Below are 24,724 nucleotides of genomic sequence, written 5' to 3'. Positions count from 1 at the left end.
ACACATTCAATATCAACTTGTAGGAGAGCACCGCAAAGTAACACTCACTAGATCCGGGAACCATTCTCCAAATCTACAATTAACAAGGTCAGCTATACAACGCTTTTACTGTAAGAGGTAAATTGAGACTAACCATTGGCAGTGGGAGAAGTATCCAGACAAAAAATATCAATGATCAAATCAGATATGATTAACCCATCCAGGCGGATATTGGTATTGTAACTACTAATCTCCACTAACGACCCCCACAGATAGTCAAAATGTCGCCCGCAGGCAAAGGTGGTAGTGAATAAGAAGGTTATCGCCCTCAAATATTAATCAACTTCCCTTGGCCAGTCAAAATGCACCGGTGGAGAAAATCTGGGCTGGGTTTGATCAGACCGTTTGCTGGGTTCCAAGGTTCATTAACATCCAGCTGATCCAGTTATGGTGACCTGCACCGCTGTTCTTTGGGCATCTGAAAGCCCGGCCAACTCTGCCATTACAGAACTACTAGAGTATATAGGTGTTGAGTAGCCCAAAGCATGCTTTAGTGCCCCCCCTAAATTCTAAATGCCAAAATGCATCAGAATGTTTGAGCAAGATAAAATGCCAACCAAGGGAAAGAGGTGGAAGCGTACCATATACCTGAGAAATGCCAGTGCCTAGGTATTTTGTACTCCGTACAAACACCTTGACATAGTACTACTATAGTAGTATTGCATCGGGCTCATTTTACCCCACAGTTGAGACTATATCTACACAAATGAGTCGACCAATTCTGTTTCCGAGTCTGAGACAACATTGAAATTACCAAGGCATCTAGTTTCACAATTGCGATGAACTTCATACTTTTCTTAATACTGTCATGCTCAAAATTTCCAGATTAATCATTTCCATCATGAAAAAGAAAAAGTATTAACCATATTCCAAGGTTATCTTGATCATGGAGATCAACATCAACGTCATCAAGGCGGTGAGTATAGCTCGGCAGAATTTCATTGTTCCGACTCACCGCCTAGAATGGGGTCCGATGAGGTCCTTGGTGAAGTGAGACCACGCAGGCATCATTTTTAAATGAATTATTTCTCTTTCTCATGAGTTCTCTCTTTCTCTCCTCGCAATTACCGCAATTACCGATCCTGTGAATCCCCACTACCATTTTGTGCGCGACCCAGTCTAGACATTACTAGTTCCCGCACGGACTAGTTCTTCCGAACCCTCAAAGAAGCTACCCCTCGAACACTGTCGCAACTCGCAAGGACTCTTAAGAACTCGCGCTTCATCCAGAAATCACTTTCATTTCCCAATTTCTGACTTGACCTCCTAATAACTCCTCCACCACCTCTCATATGGCTGACATGGATGAATTCGCGCAGACGCGCGGGGCTGACGACTTGTTTGACGACGAGATTATCCCGGTTTTGGCAGAGCAACAAGAAGCTCAAACAGAGGTTCTCGTAGTGCAGGATCCTGAACCTGAGTCCACACCAGTCCAAGAGAAGGCCCAAGGTAAAAAGCAGCCTCATCCGCGTGGGGAGACTCCGCAGCGGGGCCGTGGCCGTGGAAACCGGGGTAAGGGAGGACAAGGCCTGCAAGACTCAAGATGGGCAGATCCCAAGACATCAGAGCTTGCAATTCGGACCAAGACTCCTAAATACACGGCAAAGTCAAAGCAAAAGTCCGAGATCAGCCCAGAAGTAACTGCCGAGACTCCTGAGAAGCCCGAGGAAACAAAGAAGGCCCAAGCTCCTGGAGATGAGGAGAAAACCGAGGCGACTCCAGAAGCGCAACGCGTTCCGGCTGTTCGAGGAGATCGCAGTGCTACAGGTGGTATCAGAAAGGTTAGTTTCTATTTTCCATTACACTAGGTGGTTTGCGCTAATTACCTCCTTCACTTCTAGCCCAAGCTGAGCGAGGAAGAGCTCTCAAAGCGAATTGCCGCAGCGAAAGAGAATGCAGCCAAGAAAGCTGCTGCTCATGCCCGTGCCGAAGCCGATCAAGCCTCCTTCCTCGAACGAGAACAGGTTGCAGCCAAGAAGCGACGCGAAGAGCTGGCCAACCGAAAGGTCATGGATAATGAGCGCGAGCAGAATCGCCAGCGCAAGCTGAAGGCGCAAACAGGTCGTGAATGGGACTCTGAGAAAAAGGAAGAGGACTACAACCCTCGTGGTGGTGGCAGTCAATTCCGCCGTGGAATGCATGGTGGCGTATCTGGCCATGTACGACGAGACTTTGAAGAGAACCGACCAGACGAGTCAACTGGTCAAGAAAGTTCTGGACGCCGTGGTCGAGGCGGTCGTCGTGGCCGTGGTTCGGGCCGTAACTCAAGAGATGATCAGCCATCTCATGGCTCAACTCAGCGAGCAGGCTCACGGACTCCTGCAGTCAATAATGAGGCAGAGTTCCCCTCTTTGCCAGGTGGGAAAGCACCAGACACAGACAGCTCTACTAAAGCTGTGGAATCAGATAAACCCACTACTGTGATCAAGCCCCCACTCACCATGGAGAGCCTCGATGCTACGCTGTCTCCTGTGACTGGGACTTGGGCTGACCAGGTGGAGGAGTAATGGTGCTATGACGGGTCAGGCAGCTAAGCCGCAGCTTTGTGTCTTCCAAGTGGTTTTCTTTGCTTTTTTAATGATTTTCATTTGTTCCTCATCTCACGACACGAAATCCCCTTAAACCACGTTTCTATCGAACTCGATAACCACATCATTATATATCACCTCATTTACAAAATACATTGTCAATACATACTACTTACATTCAACTCTAATGAATAGTACTCCATTGGCACTGCCACAGGTAAATAATACTATTGCTAGGATATACAGATATGCTACCTAGCTTGAGTGATACTGTGAAAATCTGAGCAGTACCTACTACCCAGGTGAAGTATGAAGTATTTTCCTATACAACCTTGGCGATCCATCAAATTTATGAAAGCTTTTCCTCATCTACATACAAGTCTTCTCATCTCCTCACGTTTCTTGAAAGAGGATTGACGGTGAATATTGAACAGTTTCCTATTCGTTGCCCGCAGCTCCAGCAGTGAACCAGAGCGTCACATGAAGGAGCTTCTCATGGATGGAAAGCTCACAAAATACCTTCATTGATATAAAAAGGAATCAAGGCTCTTTGAAAGACCCCTTGTGCTTACATTTTTCACATTGCAATCCACCCAAGTGGCCCTCAGACAGAATTTTTGTGGCCTGTTTGACAGAAAGTTTGAAAGATGGCCAAAAGCCGAGAGTGGCTTTAAATGGCTTCGACAGAGCCATAACAGACCGAGTTTCTTTTTCGAGGCTGGTTCATGAAAGCGAATACCGACCTCGGGAGTGGAACATCAAATCACCCATAGGACTGCTCATCCTTTGCACCTGCACCATTGAATAACCTGAACAACTCGAAGCATTTGCCCACAAGATATTATCATCTTCCTCCCACACTGGACTCCATTAAGCCCTTATTCTGTTGAGTGTTGATACTATCGTTGTCGATGCTACTCTAAAGGGGATACCAAGATCAGCAAAAGAACAGGGGATCTTCGAGGAAAACAGCACTTGAGGGAGAGGGCAAGAAGAGGAAGAGATTTGGGCGTTTTGATTTACGATTCCACGGCCACGTAGAGTGATCCACTACAATCAACAATCAATTAAAAACTTGATTCAAATGTTATAGAATCTACCCTATTGTCGACTAGTTTTATGCTTAGTGCCATGCAGATAGTTAGTTATACTAGCACTTTCACTGTGTCGTTTAGGGAGTACTAGCTCACTGAATACCAGGACCCAATCCACGACATTTCAAACCCCTCGTGTCAAGCTATATACTATTGTTTGGGTTACATTTCATGCAAGTTCATATAATAGTACCAACGTATAAGGTACAAAGACCGAGGTCAGTTATTGTTAAACCTTGGAAGTGCTAGTAGTACCTCCAGGGTTAGTATTACTTGAATAATACCTAGGTAGACAGTAGTGTTTTTTTTATCTCTACCCGCAATGTCGTCTCCCAGCGCCACGGCACTCCGGATCAAGGGATCGCATACAATGATTCCGCCTGCCCATGGGGTATACCATCAATACGCACAGGTGGCGTTGCTGCCTGCTTGAAAACAAACTAAACCCCCCAGAGCCGTGACGAATGTCTTGTGGAGCAAGAACAACATCAACGGCAACGCCAGACCCTCTCAAGTTTAGTCCCACGCCCATCGTCTAGGGGTACGCGTCCTCGGAACTAAAGGAACATGAAAGTCACAACTTCGCTTCAACACTTCAATTTGTATCTCAATCTATTGAGATTCTATTGAAATTCTACATTCGGAAACACGCCCGAAATTGATGTGCGCCATTGTTCGAGAACTCCTGCAACGCGATGAAACCACAGGTAACTCTTGGCACGCTTAACTGTCTGAAGAAGATCCCAATATCATCTCTGGAAAAAAGCCGATCTACCCTGCGGAAACAAGGCGAAATGTACCGACTCTGATAGCCAACAAGGTGCTGTCGCTGAGAGTATCTTCTCCACTTCAACATGCTTCCACACAACGGGTGACGCGGTCTCCCCAAGTTTTAATCACCTTTTGGGTGGTGACCTCTGCAGATCTTCATGGCCAAGCCGGTCCTGGATTTACCCGAGTCGCGTCCCTTGACATGTTAATTTCGAACCATAGTCTAAATTCTGATCAAGGATGTGAACTCCACTATCCTCTGGATCACATTTTCAATTGGCTTGACCCTGGCATAGCTGCATGACGAGCCAATCAATGCCCTCATGGAGAACACTTTATTTGCTCTTGAGGACCACAATGATGTGGTAATGACCAATATTGAATAGCCCGAAACCCTGATTCCCAAAACTACCGACGGGTTTTATGCTCTGTTCAAAACTTATGGTCCCTGAGTGTCTGCCGTGTCCTAGTGGGAGATGACGACGCCGGAAATTCGAGAAGTATGGATGCCCATAACGTGAGTTACATGTTATGGATACCGTTTATCCGGGAGATCAGCATGGAATCGAGCCTGGTTCTCTCCTAAACAGGAGGTGATATCCGTTTCTTGGCTGTTGCTTGATGGTTTTCAGGTAGATTACAGGTAGATTAAGCCTGGAAGACTCCTGACATTCTCGAATTGTATAAATTCAGCCCTCTTTCGCTCGGTGGAATCTATACTTTTCTTCAATTCACTCTTTCAGCATCTTCACTTCACATACATTTAACTCCAAGATGCGTCTTCAAAGAGGCGTCTCTGTTGCGGCATTCGCTGCGGCTGCCTCTGCTAGTTCTCTGTCAGAGGTGTGCACTGTCTCCAACGTGGAATCCGCTCTCCCTGCCAATGGCACTCTCCTCGGTATTAATGTCCTTCCTTCGCTCACTACCGCCAACACTGCATCCAGCGAGAGCTACGACTATTGTAATGTCACTTTGACTTACACCCACCCCGGAAAGGGTGATCGTGTTGTCGTGCAGTACGGTCTTCCGGCTCCCGCGGACTACAAGAAGCGTTTCTACGTCGCCGGTGGTGGTGGCTACTCGCTGTCCACTAGTTCCACTGGTGGTCTTGAGTACGGTGCTGCTTCAGGTGCCACCGATGCTGGCTACGACGCCTTGTCCGGTGTCAGTTATGATGAGGTCGTTCTGTACGGCAACGGCTCCATCAACTGGGATGCCACCTACATGTTCGGCTACCAGGCTCTGGGTGAGATGGCCCAGCTTGGCAAATACTTCACCAAGGGCTTCTACGGTGACTCTACTAGCTCAAAGATCTACACCTACTACGAGGGCTGCTCCGATGGGGGTCGTGAGGGTATGAGTCAGATTCAGCGTTACGGAGATGAATATGATGGTGCGATCACAGGTGCCCCTGCGTTCCGCTACGCCCAGCAGCAAGTCAACCACATCCTCTCCTCCGTTGTCGAGCATACTCAGGACTACTTCCCTGCCCCTTGTGCTCTGGCTAAGATTGTCAATGCGACCATCGCTGCCTGTGATCCTTTGGATGGACGTACCGACGGTGTCATCTCTCGCACTGACCTGTGCCAGCTGAACTTCAACCTGTCTTCTATCATCGGCGAGTCCTACTACTGTGCCGCTGAGACCAGCACATCCCTTGGATTTGGTTTCAGTAAGCGTGCTGAGGGCAGCACTACCAGCTACCAGCCTGCTCAAAACGGAACTGTGAACGCCAATGATGTTGCTGTCGCCCAGGCAATCTATGATGGTCTTCACAACACTCAGGGTGAGCGTGCCTATCTCTCATGGCAAATCGGCTCTGAGCTCTCAGATGCTGAAACCGAGTACAACAACAACACCAAGGAATGGGAGCTTGATATCACCTCGATGGGTGGTGAATACATCGCCAAGTTCGTTCAGCTTCTTGATCTTGATAACCTCTCCACTTTGGATGGCGTTACCTACGACACCGTTGTTGAGTGGATGAACACTGCTATGGTTCGCTACATGGATTCCCTGCAGACCACTATCCCCGACCTTAGTACCTTCCAAGAGTCTGGTGGTAAGCTTATCCACTACCACGGTGAATCCGACCCTAGTGTTCCTACTGCTTCCTCTGTCCACTACTGGCAATCCGTGAAGTCTATCATGTACCCCAACCTCACAGAATCTCGAGGCCTCGCCAAGCTGCAGGATTGGTACCAGCTGTACTTGATTCCCGGTGCTGCTCATTGTGGAACCAACGACCTCCAGCCTGGTCCTTACCCTGAGGATAACATGCAGACCATGATTAACTGGGTTGAGAATGGTGTCAAGCCTTCTCGTCTTAACGCGACTGTTTCCTCTGGCGAGTATGAGGGCGAGACTCAGATGCTGTGCCAGTGGCCCTCGCGCCCTCTTTGGAAGAACACTACTTCCTTCGACTGTGTGTTTGATAAGGCCTCATACGAGAGCTGGACTTACGAGTTCCCTGCTTTCAAGGTCCCTGTTTACTAAGCATACCTTTTATTTCTTTACTGTGAAATTTTCAAATGAGTCAAAATGAATATCCATATATGTGTACAGATGTTACTTTTCTGTGAACAGAACCCTTAAACAACTTTGTTTCTTTATATGCCTGTATATATGGCATTTAATTCAATTGAAATTAAGATCTGAATATTTCAAGTGTGCAAACAACTTCAAGTTCAAGTTCAAGTCAAACCTGGTATTGATGCCAGACACAATGGCACCGCGAACCTTGCAAGACGCAATCTAGATATGGACAGGATGAAGATGAGAATGCATAGAGAAGCACTGCATGTATCACAATGAACAGTGAAGTTCAATTTGTAGATGATAAATAAATCAGACTCCTCTGCCTCTTCTTCACCTGTACATCTTTAGACTTTCAACTCTTTTTTTCAGTTGGCAGCCGGTAGTATATGGATTTCTTTAGAAGAGACCCTAGTGCATGGGTTTCTCCTGCAAGTGCGGGCCTAGTATAATGCCTATCCGAAATTTTCCCAGCTTCTGAAAATTCTGTTCAGCTCCAATGGAGAAAAACGTAGCCACAGAGTTGGTATGGAAAAGGACTTGGAGGACCTTTTGAGCCTAGTAACAAATCCGGTAACAGGAAGGGCATTTCTGATGCAAAAAGCTCGGTGACATCTCTCAAGTTGAGAATATCATCAGCTTTCGCGATAGTAGCGGACACAATATCTCCAGGGGTTCATTCTGACGACATGAACCGCATCCAGTGCCCAGGTGGTTTGTTGCTTGCCGTTGTTAATTCGTAAACGAAGTGTTGAATGGGTTTAAAGGAAGGGACGGAGAACGATGGTGCTGAAGCATAAAAAAACAAGTGAGAGATCCATGGGTCTGATTTTAATTATCATTTGATGGAAGATCACCTGATACTCACGCGAAGATGATCATAGGATTATCAACTTGAAGTGCGAGCCTGAGGAGGAATGGCATTGCTGGTAGGTGGAAGTCGTAGACGTCACCATGAATTTGGTAAAGAGAAGCCCGGTCCCTTTGTGACAGACGCTCGTCGAACTGACAACACACAGAAGTAGAGGCTAAGGCTTGATTTAGCACTTGGATATTTCGACGGAACCTTCTAGCTTCAGGATCACTACTTGTGAACAGTCGAATGATCTCCGCTAGAGGTTCAGGTATCGGTGGTGATTTAACTCCTCCAAAGTAACAGCACTTAAAAGAAACTTGGTAGGGTCAGTCTATTAAGAAAAGGGTGAAGTGATATAACGGTGAAATGAGATAACGATGCCCATGGTGAAGTGATACAACAGGGGACGGAAATGAAATCGGGATTCGAGTAGTGGATTGAGAAAGCTTCCAAGGCTGGAAAGATGACAGAATATCCAGAGCTTAAAAGAGAGAATTTGAAAGATACTAATCTTGGAAGTAGTAGAGGAAAAAATGATTGCACACCCAAGGTCATGAAAACAATGAGCTTTGTCTCAAGAATAGTGAACTCTGTAAGTATTTAAGAGAGGCAATTATTAAAGCATCCCCTCTAATGGCGATCGTGACTTATAGGCGTGAATTTCCAAGGTTGTCTTGTTCAAGTTCAATAGTGGCTTAGGTATCATACATTCATTCATCATTAGTATAGAATTCTCGTGAGGCTTGAAGTCGAGTTGACCCTTGCATTCACACATCGTGAGTGGAGCTAAAGAATGCATAGATCGACAAGTCAGCCCTACGTTCTAGATTTCCAAGTTGTGGATAAGAATACTTGTGCTAGCTGGAACTAGAATCATTCCTAAAAGCTTCTTTTCGATAGAATCTTCGAAAAAGGCCCACATGCACTAGGTTGTCACGGTCTTGATTGTGGATTTGACTCCTTTATAGGCTCAAAAACGTTGCAGCAGATTTTCAAGTTGCGGAGTTTGTTTCTCCAAAATTTCAGTTTACATCATTCATGTCGATTCGTATACATAAAATCCAATTTATTTCCAACGAAGAAAGCACTTTTACATTGGTCAAGGCTTTGTTCAAGAAAGAGAAAAAAAATGTTCTTCAGAAAAAAAAGTAAATCACACAGAATTGAAGGAGCGAGAAGACTCAAACAGCTGACTGAATATGCCAAAATGGGTGGCCAATTTAGTCAAGACCAAGAGTAAGGACAAAGGCCGCACTGGAAGTACAGCTGAGGGTGTCAATGTCATCGGGGTGCTGGTATGACTCTGAGCAGTCGGAATCACCGGCATCACAAGTGACAGTGGAGCAGGAGGCGTCGTTGGAGGTAACAGCGAATCCATACTTAACAATAGCGGAGTCCTTGTCAAGGTTGATGGAGGACATATCCCACCAGAGGGTCTCATCCTCCTTGGTGTACTCGAACTGCAGGACGGACTGCTCCTCAGTGTCAGTACCCATCTTGATGGAGATACCACCACCATCAGAGTTGATCTGCCAGTTCTCGTAGTAAGAACCACCCTTAGGGATCAGAGTGTTCATGCCCTCGCTAACCTCGGAAGTAGTCCACAGGTAGACGGTCTCGTTCATGTTGTTGTAGATCTTGACACCGGAGCCGCTGGTAGCAGTGGCAGACTCAACGACATCGCTGGTGGAGCTGGCAACGTTGGTGGTAGAAGTAGTCCAGGTAGGGGTGGCGGTGGTAGTAGGCTCAGGGGTAGAGGTGGAGATCTCGACGATGCTGCTGCTGGTAGTGGGAACCACGGTGCTGCTGATGCTGCTGCTGCTGCTGCTGCTGGAGGGGACCTCAATGGCGAGATCGACAGCGATGGCCTGGGTGGAGGAAGTAGGTGTTGGGGTGGGGGTGGTTTCCACAGCGACAGGGGTCGAGGTGGTGGTAGGCTCCGCGACGGGGCTACCATCGGGGTAGACGGTGACAAAGGCGTATTCAGTGACAATGTCGAGAATGAAATCACGCTTCTCCTGGGCGGCGTGAGCGGCGTGTGCGGCTTGGTGACCGTGACCGTGGGCGTGAGGACGGGCCGCGACCATGCCGGTCAGAGAGGCAGCGAGGCCAAGAGCAGTGATGACGCGCATTGTGAATAAATTTGTTGTTTATCTTTGGTTACTGATGAAACAAGATCTGCAGGTACAATGCTTTGAAGAGATGGGTATCGAGGAAATGGCTTTGAAAGGACCGGTCAGGACGCTTTGTCTGTTCCACAGACTAGCAAGTTGATTGTAAGGATTGGATATTGAACAGAGGCTCAGCCTCAAGTTTCAATGGATAAAAGAGTGAGGGGGACCGGTTTAGATCGAAAGACTGACAGCAGGTGAGGAAGGAAAGGAAAAAGAAGGAAAAAAGGTCCAGAAGGAAGAACTCGTCAGCTCTTTATGTTCAGGGTGGAGTAGAGGCCCGACCCATTGAGTGAAGGAAAAACTTGAAACGCACGAAAAAAAAGCATCGAAAAAAGGCACCGGTCCACTCATCACCCGGTAATGGGGCCCCCATGGCCAGTCTAGACGCCCATAAGCCTTCCAGATCCCGTCTTGTTCCTGGCTAGCGAGATCTACTGGGAATCATGATTGGATACGGGTGAATGAGAGGGGGGGGAGTCAGCCTAACGGTTCGGTCCATTTTGTTCGCTGGTCGGGCGCCAGGAACACCGCTCAATGGAGACTATTGGAGATCAGGTCTCCACTGGTAATGGAGTATCGGAACCTTCAGGAACCACTTATAATGCAGGAATCGCGTGGTTGATTATGCCGTGGAGTCAGCCATGGCTTGAAATCGCCCAAGATCACTCGTCATCTAGGTGCATTGTGGGGAACGGACTTGTGCGAGGAGTCGTCTTGGTGGCTTATCGGATGGCGAGGCCACCCTCCATTACGCATTTTGAGCCAGATCTGTCTCGTAACACTAAAGGTTTCAGTGTTTTTTGAGACATCGTATTTCCCCTTCAATTGTGAGATCGCAGTCATCTCAATGGCGGGGTAAGTGGAAATTAACAGATGATAAGTGTAAGAAATGACACTTCGCCAATTCCCCATATAGTTCAGAGTCAGATAGATTGCGGTGTGAACCAAACATGTTGGCCCCTCGGAACAATCGCCATGTGTCAAATTTCAATATGCACCATGCAAGGTTTCAGGTACCGTAATCATCCTGCTGGGTTTTTTCAATCTCAATTCCGTGGACCCGAGTCCTAAGGAACGAGACTCGATTGGTGGTGGGGGTGATGTGGCAAAGGGGAAAAAGAAGAAAAGAGAGAAAGAAAAAAAAAGGGTGGATCAGAATAATCTCGAGGTCCAATCATACTAAATTGGTTCCTGAATCTACAGGCATCCTCGGTTATCCGCTCGTCTCCGTCAAATCAACTCTGCCCTACCGAGTGTTATATAGATCAATTTCATGGTTAACCGAATTTTTTTTTCTTTCTCTTTTAGATTTGTTTTTCTTTCTTCCCAAACTTTTTATCTCAATTTTGTTGGGTTCCAAAGAAAATGGTTACTATGTACTATGTACTCGGTGCCGTAGATCCGATCCACCTTAGAAAGGGGCATCAGGCAGGCTCCAGACTTTCCAATGTTAGAACCTCACCTGCCCAGGTGGGTAGTATTCATGTATGTGACCCGTAATTCGTATTTAACCCCCCCCGGCCCATACAATACCACCAAAGTACTCTGTACACTCATGCAGTAGTGCCAATCTCACCTTAATCTTGATTAACTCGCTAAACCTCGAAATTGAGCTTATCTAAAATTAAGCCTCGTCATGCTCTTCTTGGTAATTACAAACTATTGACTCCTGGTCTCTTAATATAGTCAGGGGGAGCTAGTTGCGGCCGCGTCACGGAAGGCTCAGCGATTCCAAGGTTGATCCACTATGGCACGGAGCACAGAAGATCCCCTTTGAACATACGCATGGTCATAGCATACGGATAGGCAACATGATCTTAAATTCCTGCATGATATAGATGACACATCAGAATTGACAACACACCGTTGACCTCATATGGACCACCTCAAGAACAGGGCCAAGGTTCCGAATTCTCACCGATCTTTGGTGCCTAACGACGATGGAGAACAGCCCACAAACACTGTGGCAATCTAACGGATTTCGGCCGGGGAACAAGCAAATTTCTTTGCCTATGCCACGGAGTTAGCCACGTAAACATGCTAGATTCCGCACGCTAGACAATATACCGTTTAGTCCGTTTGTCAAGAGCCGAATTGACTAAAGACGGGGCCAAATCAACAATCCGGCCCCCTGAATACATACTGACAGTTTATTTATACTGATTTGCATTGATCAATTGAATGCCTCAGCTTCTTTTCGCCCCGAGATAGTTCAATTCTTCTATTTTAAACGTTGAGTGATGACCCGGCGTCCGTTTCATGTCAAGCCTATTGTGGATGGGTAGGTGCAGAATGTCTTACTACTATCTTTGGGTTCTGAGTCACAGAAAATACCGGGATTGGCAGACCGCTCAATAGCGCTTGAGGGACAGCTAAAGCATCAGTGCGAACTCGGCCCGCAGGCGTAGAAGGCTCAAAGCCCTCATACGGATCACCCCCAAATGAAAACACTCATGTATACGTAACACTTTCGAATGACAGCTCCATCCCATATCTGGGCGAAATCTTCGAGAAGGGTTAATTTTCAAGCCCGTCTGTCCAGGTGCTGCGTATCTCATCACACGCAATCAAGATGGAAGACCCACAACTCATAAAATGCAATCTGGATCTGGGTGGGCATCAAAGCTCCGATTTGCCAACTGGTGGCTCTTGGACGGAGTAATACGTCCCTCTTTTATCAGATCTGGAGCAGTAGAAGATACAGACTGCAAGAGTATCATTGGTTCATTCTTCGTTCAAGTTCACGGCGCCTGCGAATGAGACTCGGGATGTATGAAATCCAAGTCTAATTCTTTGCATGTACTACTACATGTAGACTCCCGACTTATGCTTATGTTTCAAGCGCCCTTATAATCATTCCTGCGCTTGTGAGTCAAAGAATTCAACATACTTTCTTTAACGAGGTTCAGTACTTTCCTCGGTGAAACCTCTTCAGCGTTGGGAACTGGCAGGTGTGGTTTTATTCAAAGGTTCAATTGCCAGTCGTTGTTTCTGGCCAATATTGCTGCTTTTACCGCTGCATTCGCTAGCGGTAACAGTCTCACATTGATGCTCACATGTGCAGTTCTGGGCACCTGGGCACTTCAAGTTGAGCCCGCCTCATCTATCAGGCTAATAAGTGCAACACTTGAGGTTTCAGGTTCAAGGTTGAGCATTGGAGTGGAAGCTCCAGGTGTCACACGGTCCTGTCCACGAGTCATCTATACTAGAGTTGCTTGAACATGATGGCATCGACTCTCATTGGCACATTGAAGTGGTGAAAATCCACTGGGGCCCTGGAGAGATATATGTATCAAGATCAGATCCCGAGACTTCGATGTTTCAAGTTCCTAATGAAAACTTTGGATATTGAAATCCGAAATTCCCAAGTGCTAGAACATTTGAATGATATCCAGGTTCAAATTTTGACAGACGGCCGCCATTATAGGACCAAGGTTGCTAAAAGAAAATCACTACTCCGGACCTGACATGAATTGTTGATGCGCTAATAGGGCAAACAACGTTGAATTCCCGCAAACACCAATGTTGCCATCGACCTTCCCAGACCAGCTTGTCATGGATGAAGCATTAAACCGAGATATTTCAAGTCCCAGTTGACATTTCGGAGGTCCCCGCCCTTGAACCTCATTCTGAAAATCGGTAGAGCTCGGCTATCCACTGCCGTCCCAGCCGAGCACATCATTCGAGTGACTAATGAAAACCCCAGAAAAGAGCCCCCACTGTGGAGGACTGGGGTAAAATCGCGGTCGTATAACTAGGTCCATTTGTTCTAATGACCATTATGGCAGGGAGTGTGTGGTATAAGAATGGAAATGGCCGAGAAAGCAACCTCAGAGAACATCGACAATGCGCATCGACAGTCTACTCAAGGGAGACTGACTACGTCTGAACGCAATGATGAGGTTTCAAAACCGAGGATTAATGGTGGCATGCAAGCATGGATGACTGTGGTAGCCTTGTTCTGCGTCTTTGTGAACTCCTGGTTAGTCCGATTCGTCATGTGGGAGCACTGCAGGGCTCAGTACTTCATGTGCTAATTTAATATGATAGGGGAATCCTCACTACATTTGGCGCGTTTCAAGCATATTATCAGACAGAACTTCTTTCCGATCTATCACCGTCAACAATCTCCTGGATTGGAAGTGTCCAAGCAACGCTGATTCCCATGGTCGGTATAATTTCCGGGCCATTGGTTGATTCGGGGTATCTGCGGCCATTGATGGTGATTGGAAGTTTTTTAACAGTCTTTGGTCTCATGATGACTAGTCTTGGGACTGAATATTATCAGGTAAGCCCGACATCCCGATTTAAAGGTCTTTTCAGTCCTTAACAAACAATAGATTCTCCTAGCGCAAGGTTTCTGTGTCGGGTTAGGAGGTGGCATATCCTACATCCCAGCACTAGCAGTAGTTTCCACCAGCTTCACCACAAAACGGCCAATTGCGATTGGATGCGCATCAATTGGCTCGAGCGTTGGTGCAGTGATATTCCCCGTGATGTTCCGTCAGCTTCAGCCTAAGATTGGTTTTCCATGGGCAGTGCGCTGTATAGCATTCGTCAGCCTTTTGATGGCCATAATAGCATGCTCTATCCTGTGTCGTCGACCAGGTCATCAATCGAGAGCACGCAGTCTTATCGATTGGACAGCTTTTCGAGAACTGCCGTTTATGCTTTTCTCTGTGTCCCTTACTTGCGTCATGCTCGCATACTATGTGCCGATTTTTTACGTTGCATCCTATGCTGAAACTGTAGTACAAACAACTACCAGTCTCGCATTCTACATGGTGGCCATTGTGAATGGGTCTTCCGTCTTTGGTCGTATCGTGCCTTACTTGCTAGTTGCTTATGTGAAACCGATTGCTATCTTGCTATTCTGTGTGACAGCCTCGGCTATTGCGATGTTCACTTGGATTGCTGCGACTGAAACACCGGGTTTCATTGTTTGGGCTTGCTATTGGGGTATCCTGAGTGGCGTACTTGTGACAGCACCGACATCTATCGTTGCACATCCGGTTTTCTGTACCAATCCGAACTATATGGGCACTCGTCTAGGCATGATGTGGGGGATTTCATCATTTGGCGCCCTGGCGGGTACGCCAATTGCAGGTGCCTTGGTAAATCTTGATACAGCTTATTTCCTGCATGCGCAGATCTTTGCAGGGTGTATGATGGTTGCAGCCATACTGTTACAGTGGTGGCCGGCTTTGAAGGTGATTCAATATGATCGAGATCACCCTCGTTGACAGGACTGTGTATTATGTCCACACATGTAGTTAAGCCTCAAAAATTCTCATTCCGAATCGTCTGATATAAACCTTCGCTTTTTCTGATACCTATCTGTCTTGTTATTTTTGAAATCCCAGCTTTAAACTTGATTCATCCCCGGGTCTGAAGTGGCGTATTCAAGATTGCGTCCCCGGCTCATCAAAACCAACCAGTTGTATATAACATTACCCATGACGACCTTCAATGTTTGCTTCTAAATACTAGATTCCAGTATGAAATAATTGTAGAATAAAACAGGCTACATTACTGAAAGACATCAATCAATATTTATCATGATTTTGCATGACGCACCTGGGCATCTGGGGGTGCTGACTTAGCTAGCCCCGACCAATGGGGACATCTACACAAAGCTCATGATGACTTCATTTGGGTGGCTCAACGCTCCAGAATCGGAGGCGATGGATGAGATCAATTGCAGGGATCTAGTGTGAAAAGAGGAAATTTGCCATCCAACATGAACTTTCTTTCACAAGACTTTGTAATATTTGAAATATCCTCATATATACCTGAACTTTGCTCTTTTAATCACATACAACCTTGGAAGCCCACCGCGCGCACAATCAATACCACACATAGTCATACCTATACTTACCTTAGCATGCCCGAATCACCAATCCACAACCAACCCACCAACATAGTCGCCGGTGGGACCAGTGCCACGCCTACTCCAGCCAACAATGTAGGCGGCGGGTCCGGCTGGGGCGACCCAGGTTTTAAGAAAGGAGGAACCGGCAGCGACGATGATGAGCCTCGTCAGGGCTACGGTCATGTAGAAGTAAGCTGATACACTCTGCATGTGGTTTATCTTTGAGGACTCGAGCTCATTAATCACGACCTAATATATAGGCTCCTAACCCACGAGCGACGATGGGAGATTCTCTTGGTCTTCAACAACAAAAGACACGAGCGAAGTATCATTTTTTGCAGCGCTCAGATGAGGCTGCGGATGTGAAACCTATGAGCGAGCATGGAGAACCGACGTGTGCGAGTGAAGATCACACTTTCATGAATCATCGACCTGGTGGCTCCAAAACGATGCCGGGGTGGGGAACTATGAGGAATCTCATGGGGGCGTAAGTAGTTAACTTCGTGTCGTACTAGGTGTTTAGAATACTCTGCTAATGGGTCACTTACAGCATGGGTGGTCATTCAAGTTAGGATTGAATGAACTCCTAAATCCTGACTCTTTCAATAGTTCAAATGTTGACATGGAAACCGTTTGAAAGAAGAAGAAAAAAATAATTGAATATGTACAATAGGGTAGGAATCAAGCACAGGTTGGCTTAAGGAAATAGTTTTCGATGAATCAAATCAAATATTCCATTGCATCCTGATCACTCCACCTTGGTATCCTTTTTGCGGAAACGATCTCGGAGCGCCACTACCTTGCCTACAAGTCGAGCCTTGAAGGTTTGAGCCTTCAGAGCATCTGCCTCTTCTACCAAAACCACCCGCCGCACCAGTATATTGAAGAGAGTACCAAATGCGAGTGCAATCACAGTACTTGTGAGGATGATTACATTATATGGCATGCTGAAATCGGGTGTTGGCAGTGGAAGGAGAAGACTTGTGGTCCGGATATAAATTGGTTGAGCACTTTCACCGTCCAACACACGAATAACAGCCGGAGCGACATTAAATCCACGGTTGGCATCTGGCGGGTACTCGGTGTAGCGCAGAACGGCTTTTTCAAAATCGTATGTGAGAGTGACGGTAGAAGCTGCGGGGACGGATAGAGCGAGCTCTAGCTGAGTTCCCCGCTCACGATCGATGGCGGGTCGATAGAAGGTCTCGGTTACAATGTCACTGGCTGGAATTTCCCGTCGAACTCCGTCCGGTCCAGTAATGGTAGCTTGTAGAGTGTGGATATAAGGGCGTAAGTACCATGGAAGTGACTCGAAGTAAATAAAGTCAACTGCGTTTGTTTGAGAGGGGTTGCCGAAGATGATTCGCATGCCACCTCGCTCCTGGCCATGTCCAACAATCGTTCTCTCTGCATGAAGAATTGGCTCATCCAGGGGAAGTTTTGTGTGGACTTCCTGCTCTGGGATGGAGAGGTCAAAGGGTTCGGTTTCTGCTAAAGAAAAGCATCGAGTGAAACCATCGTCCTGCTTTAATTCAGACGCGCCCTCGGAAGTAAAGACATTTTTCTCATGAGGCACGCGCAGGCAGACAGAAAGCTCGTTAGAGTCTGCAAGAGGACAGATGCCATTCAGGGTTCTTCCAAAAACTTCGTTCAAACTCCATGCCATGTCAGTTGATTTTTCCAGAGGGTAGCACGTATCCTCCGAAGTGTATGGTTTAGAAGTATCACAGATGAGTTGTTCATGAGGAATTGGACGAGGGATCGGGTTATCTAAATCATATTAGCTCTCCATCTTTGACTTGGCATAATATTAAATATTACGTACCACGAGTTCGCTTCGATCGTTCAATGTCGAGAACCATATCAACTGTCTGCTCAATTTGGACAATGCAATCCCCATCGCTGGAGCAAATAGGGTGCACATCAACAGACATACTTTGCCATGCTGCATCAAACAGTTTATGACCATCGAAAAGAGTGGATATTCCAATTTTACCCTTGCAAGGAAGTAGTTTCAAAAATGGCGTGAGGTTTTCAGTGCAAACCACTTCTCCAGGAAGAGTTCCGTGAAGGAGGTGTAGTGAAGAGGCATTCCGATGGTTGCCCGTAGGTTCGAAGGACACAACAGGGCGTGTTGTCCGAGTCGAGTCGATAAAGTTCAACGATGCGCAGAAGAGTCCGGACAATGATTGTGTCAAGGTGATCCATTTTGCGAATGCCCTAGAGGTTGATTAAAATGAATCTATCCTGGGACGCATGTAGACAACATACTCTTCGTCATCCGACGCATCAATCCATGCCCAAAGCTCCACCCCGGTGCCTCCTTCTTTACTGCCATTCCATGGCCGTGAGCCCCAGCTGTCTGCGTCCCATCGACCAGTGGTGAACCGTAAATGAAGCTCCTTGGTGTGCGCGTGTTGGAGGATCTGACCGAGTGCCCTTGGGAAGTATTGGAAGTGCTGGTTGTCGAACGATTGTTGCGATGTATTACCCCGGAAGTTGAACGAAGCTAGGAGTGAAGACTGCGGGAGGGGCTCGAGGAAGAGTTGTTCATGGTAATCTGAGGAAGCTAAGGTTGGCGAGCCCCATAGTGAGACCGCAATCGCTAAAAACAGCGAGAGTATTGATGAGACCGTCATCACTTCATGCCGGAGCTTGGTATGCACTGCCCCTAGTCCATATGAGATTTGGGATCAAATATGGGGTAGAGATATGAGGATTGACCACGGAGCAGCCGAGTGCACAGAATGTCACCTCGAGAAGTCCTGAAAATAGTCAAAGGACTTGTACATCCGATAATTGAATGAAATCTAGCACAAGTACCTAGGTAGCTCTGATACATTGTCAAATAATGTCCATCTGGTCTTGTTGATTGACGCGCCTCACCGCCTTCCTTGGCGCCAGCATCAAAAACCCTCAACTTTCTACTTTCCAAGTCCGTCAAAGAGATCTCATTACCTTCTTACGTCGCCCCATTCCTATTTGTGACGCAAATACACCATGGCGGCTGAACAGAGAAAACTGCTGGAGCAGCTAATGGGCGGTATGTCCTTCCCCTCTCCATAACCTCCCCTCAATTCCATCAGCTTAAGATGAGTCCACCAAGTTATCTGGAAGTAGCTAATGACGGGTTTTCCCATAGCTGACCAACTCATTGGTACTGGCGCCCAGGGTCGCAATTCTCAGCTTTCCATTACGGACAACAAGGTCTGCCGCTCCTACATTGTCGGGACCTGCCCGCATGACCTCTTCACCAACACTAAGCAAGATCTTGGTCCCTGTCCGAAAGTACATAGCGAGGGATTGAAGACCGAATACGAGACAGCTTCGTCAGCGGATAAAGCAAAATGGGGATTCGATTTTGATTACATGCGGGATATGCAAAAGTACATTGATGACTGTGACCGGAGGATCGACACCGCGCAACGTCGACTGGAAAAGACTCCGGATGAGATCCGACAGACCAACAATCTGGTATGTTTTTGAGCTTCTAAGACATTGTCTATAGTATATTCATATTTTTCTAACCCTATTGCAGCTCAAACAAATTGCCGATTTGAACAGCACAATCAACACCGGCCTTCTTGAGGTTTCCGTCCTCGGCGAAACTGGGTCCGTCGCAATGGCCATGAACGAAATGCACAAAGTCCGAAGCGCAAAACATCAGAAAGAAACTGCCGAGCGAGACCTTAAGAACCTTCAGGACACCTCCGGTCCATCCGGTCATCAAAAATTGCAAGTCTGCGACGTGTGTGGCGCCTACCTGAGTCGACTCGACAATGACCGAAGATTGGCAGACCACTTTTTCGGAAAGATGCACATGGGATACTCGGATATGCGGAAGACTTGGAAGAAGCTTAGCGTTGAGCTGAAGGGTCGGGCACCTCCTGTGCGCCATCATGAGGAGGAGGATCCATACAGTGCTGGACCTCGGTCTGGGCGTGGTCAGCAGCGATATGGTGGTGGTGGGGGCGGGGGTGGAGGATACAGACGACGTGGACGGTGGTAATGCTTCACGGTATTTTACTCTGCCTCCCGTAATATTTTTTCTTGTCTTTTTGCATAGCGCAGGCGTTTGTACGTTCGGTCCGTGGAAGAGGCTCGACGGCGATGGAGGGTTGTTATTCGCCATGTGCTCAATATATCCCTATCATTACGTGATAACATGAAAATACATCAATTCTTTACCTCCAAATATCTTTTAACTGGATTTTTACTAAGCGCGTCCAATTTTCATCTGTCAACTCGAATGCTCGGGTGAACTTGAAGAATAACACCTGGATACACAATCTGGATAGACACATAGATAACGTTGGATACATAGCAATCTTGAAGTAGGAAAATACACATGTGCAGTAAAAGCTGCTCAGATCATTCAATGAGACAAACTAAGAGATTCATTTTTGAGGGCAGGCCCACAGATACAATAAACTATCCTTGTTGGTATCCCCCACATCCATAATAACTTGAAAACCCTCAATGAGGGACCTAATGTCCCAAACACCTGGCAAGGATCACAGGGCCTCGGCCCACCCTAATCCATATTGATAACAAAAAGAAAATGAACGGTAGTAAGAACTGTACAGTTTAGAAAGAATGAGGTCATCAGATTGGAGACGGTTTAAACGTGACCATTCGCCTGGGTGTCAAAGAGAGCCTGCATCAATGTCTCGTAGTTGCTGGCGGCGGCCGGCTGACGGGCCAGGATATCGCGAACAAGAGTCAGTTGTGCCATGTCCACGTCGGGTGCAGTCTTCAATAGTTGCTGAATAGCAGGGGCGTTGACTTGGGGACCCAGAACTTGAATAGCCAAAGAGATGCCCGTCAAAGGGGGCTGTTGGGAGGGCGGGTGCTGGACGGGTTGCTGGCCATAAGCAGCTTGGTTGGGAGCAGCAACACCCAAAGTCGAAGCGTTCAAGGCAGCTTGCCCCGCCATGAATGTATTTTGAGGCGTTGCTGCAGCTGCTGTCAAGGGACTTGCAGATACAGCTGGTTCCTGGCTGGGGCGATGAGAAGAGGGCTGAACGGAAGGAGGGTTGGAGTCACGAGTCTTGACCACAAAGACAATAAGAATGATGCGTTCATCAATGGGCCCTTCGCCAAGGGTTGTGTTTTCGAGAAGCTCGATAAATTCAGGCATCTTTGTAGTGCCCACCTCAAGAGGGACAACGTAGGTGTCCTTGACAGCAGGGAGTGGATGCGCGCCAATCACACCATATCGCTGGCGACCATGGAAGTAATCAAAAAGCTTGTTGAAACCATCAATCTCTCTAGGGGAACGAGGGCTGCTAACTGCAATCACAGATACATCCGTTGAAGCGCTCCAGCGCAAGCCACAAAGGTAATTGTTGGCACGCTGAATCTCAATCCGGCCATCAACTTTCAGCATCGGGGGTGCGAGCTGGCTCCAGGGAATGCGGCCGCTGAGCTCCGCACCACCGACATGTTGTGCAGTGGAATTAAATTCGGCGACTGGTAACATGGTGAGTTTACCTCGCCAGATTAAGCCGTCATCACTCAAATCCTTTGGTGAGTAAGGTGGGGAATCAGGTTCGTCATCATCGAGCAACTTATCAATGTCCGCATCTCCCTGAAGTTTCCTATGAGGCACGGGCTCACGGATATTAGGAGCAACCTCGGGGAATACATGATCACCATGAGCGCCATCCGGCGAAAGAGCTCGAGCGTGGCTTTCACCCTGGCCCGCCTGCGGTACCTTCGGGGTCACAGGGCTTTGGTTCACAGGGCTGGCACCGGCATCAGTCGCTCGGCGAGGGACTGCAGAGAATACAGACTCTGTCGCAGCAGTATGCGTATCGTTCTCAATTAGTTCCTCTCCCTTGTGGGTTCGACGAATCCGTGGTCCTTCTTCCTCAACAATGATATGTTGCCGTTCAGCCTCTCGCTTGATTTCTGCGTCCTTTCGTTGTAATTCTTCGCTAGCCATCTCCTCGGACTTCATCATAGAGAGTGTCTCGGGGGAAACACTGCCTACGAGCAAACGGTCCCGAAGAGAGTCATTTCTCTTTACGTTGAATAGAATCGCTCGTAATTGCGATTTATACGGCTCAGTAGGCTCGCCTGTTCCTCCCCAAATATTTTCATACATGGCATTCTCGACTCCGAGGCCGAGGTGTCGTGCAGTAGCCTCGGCTGACTGTCCAGATGGCAACGAGAAAGAACCCTCCTTCTGGGCTGCAGAAATCTGATCTATGAAGAACTTGACTAGCGCATTGGCCGCGCTCTTGCGAGCGGGCATTGCAGGCTCCTCCCGGCTAATCAGTGGAATGGCTTCCACTTTGGGTTTCGGGGCCACTGGTGTAGTAGATTGTGGAGAAACCCGTGGGTGCTTTGTTTGAGGCTCCTGTGTGAAATCAGTTAGCATCAGCGTATTCTTTTCCTCATACGAAAGACACTCTGGGGAGATCCTACCATTTCAGTCTCTGCATTCTCTTCCAACTTGCGCTTGTTGGTACTTGACCGTCGTGAATCTGCGGTGTGACCATTCTTCTCAGGCTCAACCGAGACAGATGCACCGGTAGCAGGGGAAGGCCCAGGTCCGGGCGTTGTCGATGTTCCAGTGCGAGCAGGAGTTGTAGGCTCAAGCTTGCCCTCACTAGGTCTGTTTTTTCGGCCTCCCTTCTTGCCCTTCTTGCGCTTCGACTTCTTCTCCTCAAGCTCCAGTCGCCGCCGCTCTGCAACCTCTTCCCAAGGCTTCTCCCCCTTGGCGATTTTGCCCAGCAGGTCTTTGTGGTTTTCCGGTCGGCATTGTTCGCAATAGTATTGATCTGGCTCTTCGCCCTTTGCGAACTTCAGGCCCATGCAGTCGTTATGTTGCCATGCTGAGCATTGATCACAGCAGATCATATCACGTTCCACATCTTCTTCTTCTTCGTACTCGCCACAGATGCAACGAATGATTTCCTCCTCTTCTTCGTCTCCTCCTTCGCTAGGTCCTGGAGTAGGTTCGGCGGAGGCTTTGCTGGATTTGTCCTTCGGGCCTTTACCCTTGCCTTTTTTCGCGGGGGTATCTGGGAGTTCGAGGTTCTTGTGTTGGCCTTTAGTGGCTCGGCCCGATCGTCGCGGTTCGTCTGGCATTATGGTTAGTTATTCATCCAGGTAATATCTGGCCTCGTGTTGCTATGTCTCCTTCACTGGTTGGTTGTGTAGAGCTAGCCACAACTGCCGGGGTTGGTGTACGAATTGCTTACCAGCCATGACACAAACGTGGGTTTAGTCACCCAATGGTACTACACAGGCGCAATCAAAGAAAACAGAAAGATAGAAACCTGTGTTTTTTCAACAGGTATGCGCTGGCAATTGCCAACTGCAGAAAAGAAAAGAACGAATCTCTACGGGCTCAAAGGAGGCTAAAGTAATACACAAGAGGAAGACGCTGCGACGGCACTGGTGCTTGATCCACAGTATTACTTGGTCACCAAGGCCTCTTTCCTTCAACAATCTGTTCAAGAGGCACACAGCTTTGAAACAGTAAGGTGGCAAGTAACAATGCGCTGGGATGCGATTTGACGTAGTGTGTAATCCCTTGCGCGTCAGTCGCGACACCTATTCTTGAGCGGGGTCGCGTGAGGTATCTCAAGGATGATAGCGCTCGATAATGAAAACAAGTCTAGGGTGCGAATTGGAAAAGTCGCTTGTATTGATTCAACAGCGACTAACCCTGGGTGATGCGCGCGCGCGTGGGGTTGAATATTGATGGGGTGATGGAAAGCAAGGAATGCGAAGAGGGCCACATCCGAGGAGGATAAAGTGGGCGCGACGGTCACGTGACTAACTCACCAGCCACACTCCAGGGCCTGGATATATCGAAGCTTAGAATCTCCATATTCCCCACTCCGCAACAAAGGCAAAATCCACCTTGAAAATCTATCTCAAATCAAGATCTTCCAACTCAATCTCTTTCACAACGATACTACTTCCCTCGCCTCCGACTCCTCGAAAATTCCTCTTAGTACAATACTTTTTCCTTCTCAGAGCCATGGCGGATGTCCGATCCCTTCTCCGAAATGAATTAGCTTCGCGCAAGGGCACGTCTCCCAACACCACCGGAAATCGCGTCACCAAGAAGCGCAAGGTTGACAATAACGATGCCGCGATGCGAAAGAAATTACGATCGGCCAGCTTGGAATCAGTCCAAGCAGCTTCAGACGCCGCGGTGGAAGGCTCACTGAGTGCTGACGGCACGGTAGCAAGTGAAGCATTGGCGCCGGTAGAAGAGGACCAGGTCGCTGGGCCAGATCTACCCCTCGATGAAGATCAGCCAGACTCGACGACTGCCCCTCAACAACTACAACCGACACAAGAGACTACACTACCTTTACAAGAAGCCTCTGCCGCGGTCGACGAAGATGAGTGGGCCGCGTTCGAACGAGAAGTTGCCGCGCCAAGCCGACTTCCAGAGGCCCCAGCTGCCGCTACTACATCCGCGACTATATTTGCTGCTCCTGTCTCCGCGGAGGAGCTTGCAGCACAGCAGAAATCAGATACCGCCACAAGGGCTCGGACTCGGGAAGCGGAGTTGGAAGGAGAACGGGAAGATGCGGCACGATTGATGGAAGAGGAATTTGATGAGATGGAACAGCTCGAAGAGCGTGTCCGTCGACTCAAACATATGCGCGAGGAGCTGCGACAAAAACAAGCCCGTGATGAAGTACAAGATCGGCCTATGGCCTCAGAAGAGCAAGGGGCAGCAGCAAGTGATAGTGGCGAGGAAGATGAAGATGAAGATGAAGACGAAGATTGGGATGATTGGAGATTTAAATGAACAATGTGGAACGAGAAAAATGTTTTCTGCATGAAGGGGAATTGGCCTTTTAATCTACAGTGATACC

The 24,724-nt window shown here is 47.8% G+C and overlaps 9 protein-coding genes across 9 annotated transcripts; 6 read left to right on the top strand and 3 right to left on the bottom strand.

Annotated features, from left to right (window-relative positions):
• Positions 1-1,331: 1,331 nt before the first annotated feature.
• On the top strand, positions 1,332-2,549 carry N7483_008335 (uncharacterized protein; the record flags this gene model as incomplete). The annotated part of the gene is made up of 2 exons (XM_057091762.1): positions 1,332-1,823; positions 1,884-2,549. 2 exons carry the CDS (start codon positions 1,332-1,334, stop codon positions 2,547-2,549), a joined length of 1,158 nt encoding a protein of 385 aa, XP_056942936.1.
• A 2,660-nt stretch (positions 2,550-5,209) lies between these two features.
• N7483_008334 (tannase) lies at positions 5,210-6,931 on the top strand (the record flags this gene model as incomplete). Its single annotated transcript, XM_057091761.1, has 1 exon — positions 5,210-6,931. One exon carries the CDS (start codon positions 5,210-5,212, stop codon positions 6,929-6,931), a length of 1,722 nt encoding a protein of 573 aa, XP_056942935.1.
• Positions 6,932-9,046: 2,115 nt separating this feature from the next.
• On the bottom strand, positions 9,047-9,958 carry N7483_008333 (uncharacterized protein; the record flags this gene model as incomplete). The annotated part of the gene is made up of 1 exon (XM_057091760.1): positions 9,047-9,958. One exon carries the CDS (start codon positions 9,956-9,958, stop codon positions 9,047-9,049), a length of 912 nt encoding a protein of 303 aa, XP_056942934.1.
• Positions 9,959-13,812: 3,854 nt separating this feature from the next.
• N7483_008332 (putative MFS monocarboxylate transporter) lies at positions 13,813-15,243 on the top strand (the record flags this gene model as incomplete). The annotated part of the gene is made up of 3 exons (XM_057091759.1): positions 13,813-13,982; positions 14,051-14,288; positions 14,341-15,243. 3 exons carry the CDS (start codon positions 13,813-13,815, stop codon positions 15,241-15,243), a joined length of 1,311 nt encoding a protein of 436 aa, XP_056942933.1.
• Positions 15,244-15,884: 641 nt separating this feature from the next.
• Positions 15,885-16,444, top strand: N7483_008331 (uncharacterized protein; the record flags this gene model as incomplete). The annotated part of the gene is made up of 3 exons (XM_057091758.1): positions 15,885-16,061; positions 16,133-16,359; positions 16,423-16,444. The coding sequence occupies 3 exons, from the start codon at positions 15,885-15,887 to the stop codon at positions 16,442-16,444; spliced, it is 426 nt and encodes a 141-aa protein (XP_056942932.1).
• Positions 16,445-16,620: 176 nt separating this feature from the next.
• gpi16 (GPI-anchored transamidase subunit GPI16) lies at positions 16,621-18,511 on the bottom strand (the record flags this gene model as incomplete). The annotated part of the gene is made up of 3 exons (XM_057091757.1): positions 16,621-17,642; positions 17,698-18,092; positions 18,144-18,511. 3 exons carry the CDS (start codon positions 18,509-18,511, stop codon positions 16,621-16,623), a joined length of 1,785 nt encoding a protein of 594 aa, XP_056942931.1.
• Positions 18,512-18,872: 361 nt separating this feature from the next.
• N7483_008329 (LUC7 domain-containing protein) lies at positions 18,873-19,881 on the top strand (the record flags this gene model as incomplete). The annotated part of the gene is made up of 3 exons (XM_057091756.1): positions 18,873-18,915; positions 19,015-19,346; positions 19,411-19,881. The coding sequence occupies 3 exons, from the start codon at positions 18,873-18,875 to the stop codon at positions 19,879-19,881; spliced, it is 846 nt and encodes a 281-aa protein (XP_056942930.1).
• Positions 19,882-20,493: 612 nt separating this feature from the next.
• N7483_008328 (uncharacterized protein) lies at positions 20,494-22,970 on the bottom strand (the record flags this gene model as incomplete). The annotated part of the gene is made up of 2 exons (XM_057091755.1): positions 20,494-22,236; positions 22,305-22,970. 2 exons carry the CDS (start codon positions 22,968-22,970, stop codon positions 20,494-20,496), a joined length of 2,409 nt encoding a protein of 802 aa, XP_056942929.1.
• A 901-nt stretch (positions 22,971-23,871) lies between these two features.
• On the top strand, positions 23,872-24,657 carry N7483_008327 (uncharacterized protein; the record flags this gene model as incomplete). Its single annotated transcript, XM_057091754.1, has 1 exon — positions 23,872-24,657. The coding sequence occupies one exon, from the start codon at positions 23,872-23,874 to the stop codon at positions 24,655-24,657; it is 786 nt and encodes a 261-aa protein (XP_056942928.1).
• Positions 24,658-24,724: the final 67 nt, after the last annotated feature.

The sequence above is a fragment of the Penicillium malachiteum genome (assembly GCF_028827825.1).
Source record: "Penicillium malachiteum strain IBT 17515 chromosome Unknown utg000004l:1.0-4883003.0:1.0-4884900.0, whole genome shotgun sequence".
Lineage (NCBI taxonomy): Eukaryota > Fungi > Ascomycota > Eurotiomycetes > Eurotiales > Aspergillaceae > Penicillium > Penicillium malachiteum.
Note: the sequence above shows the minus strand (reverse complement) of the source record. Positions and strands in the feature narration are given on the sequence as shown.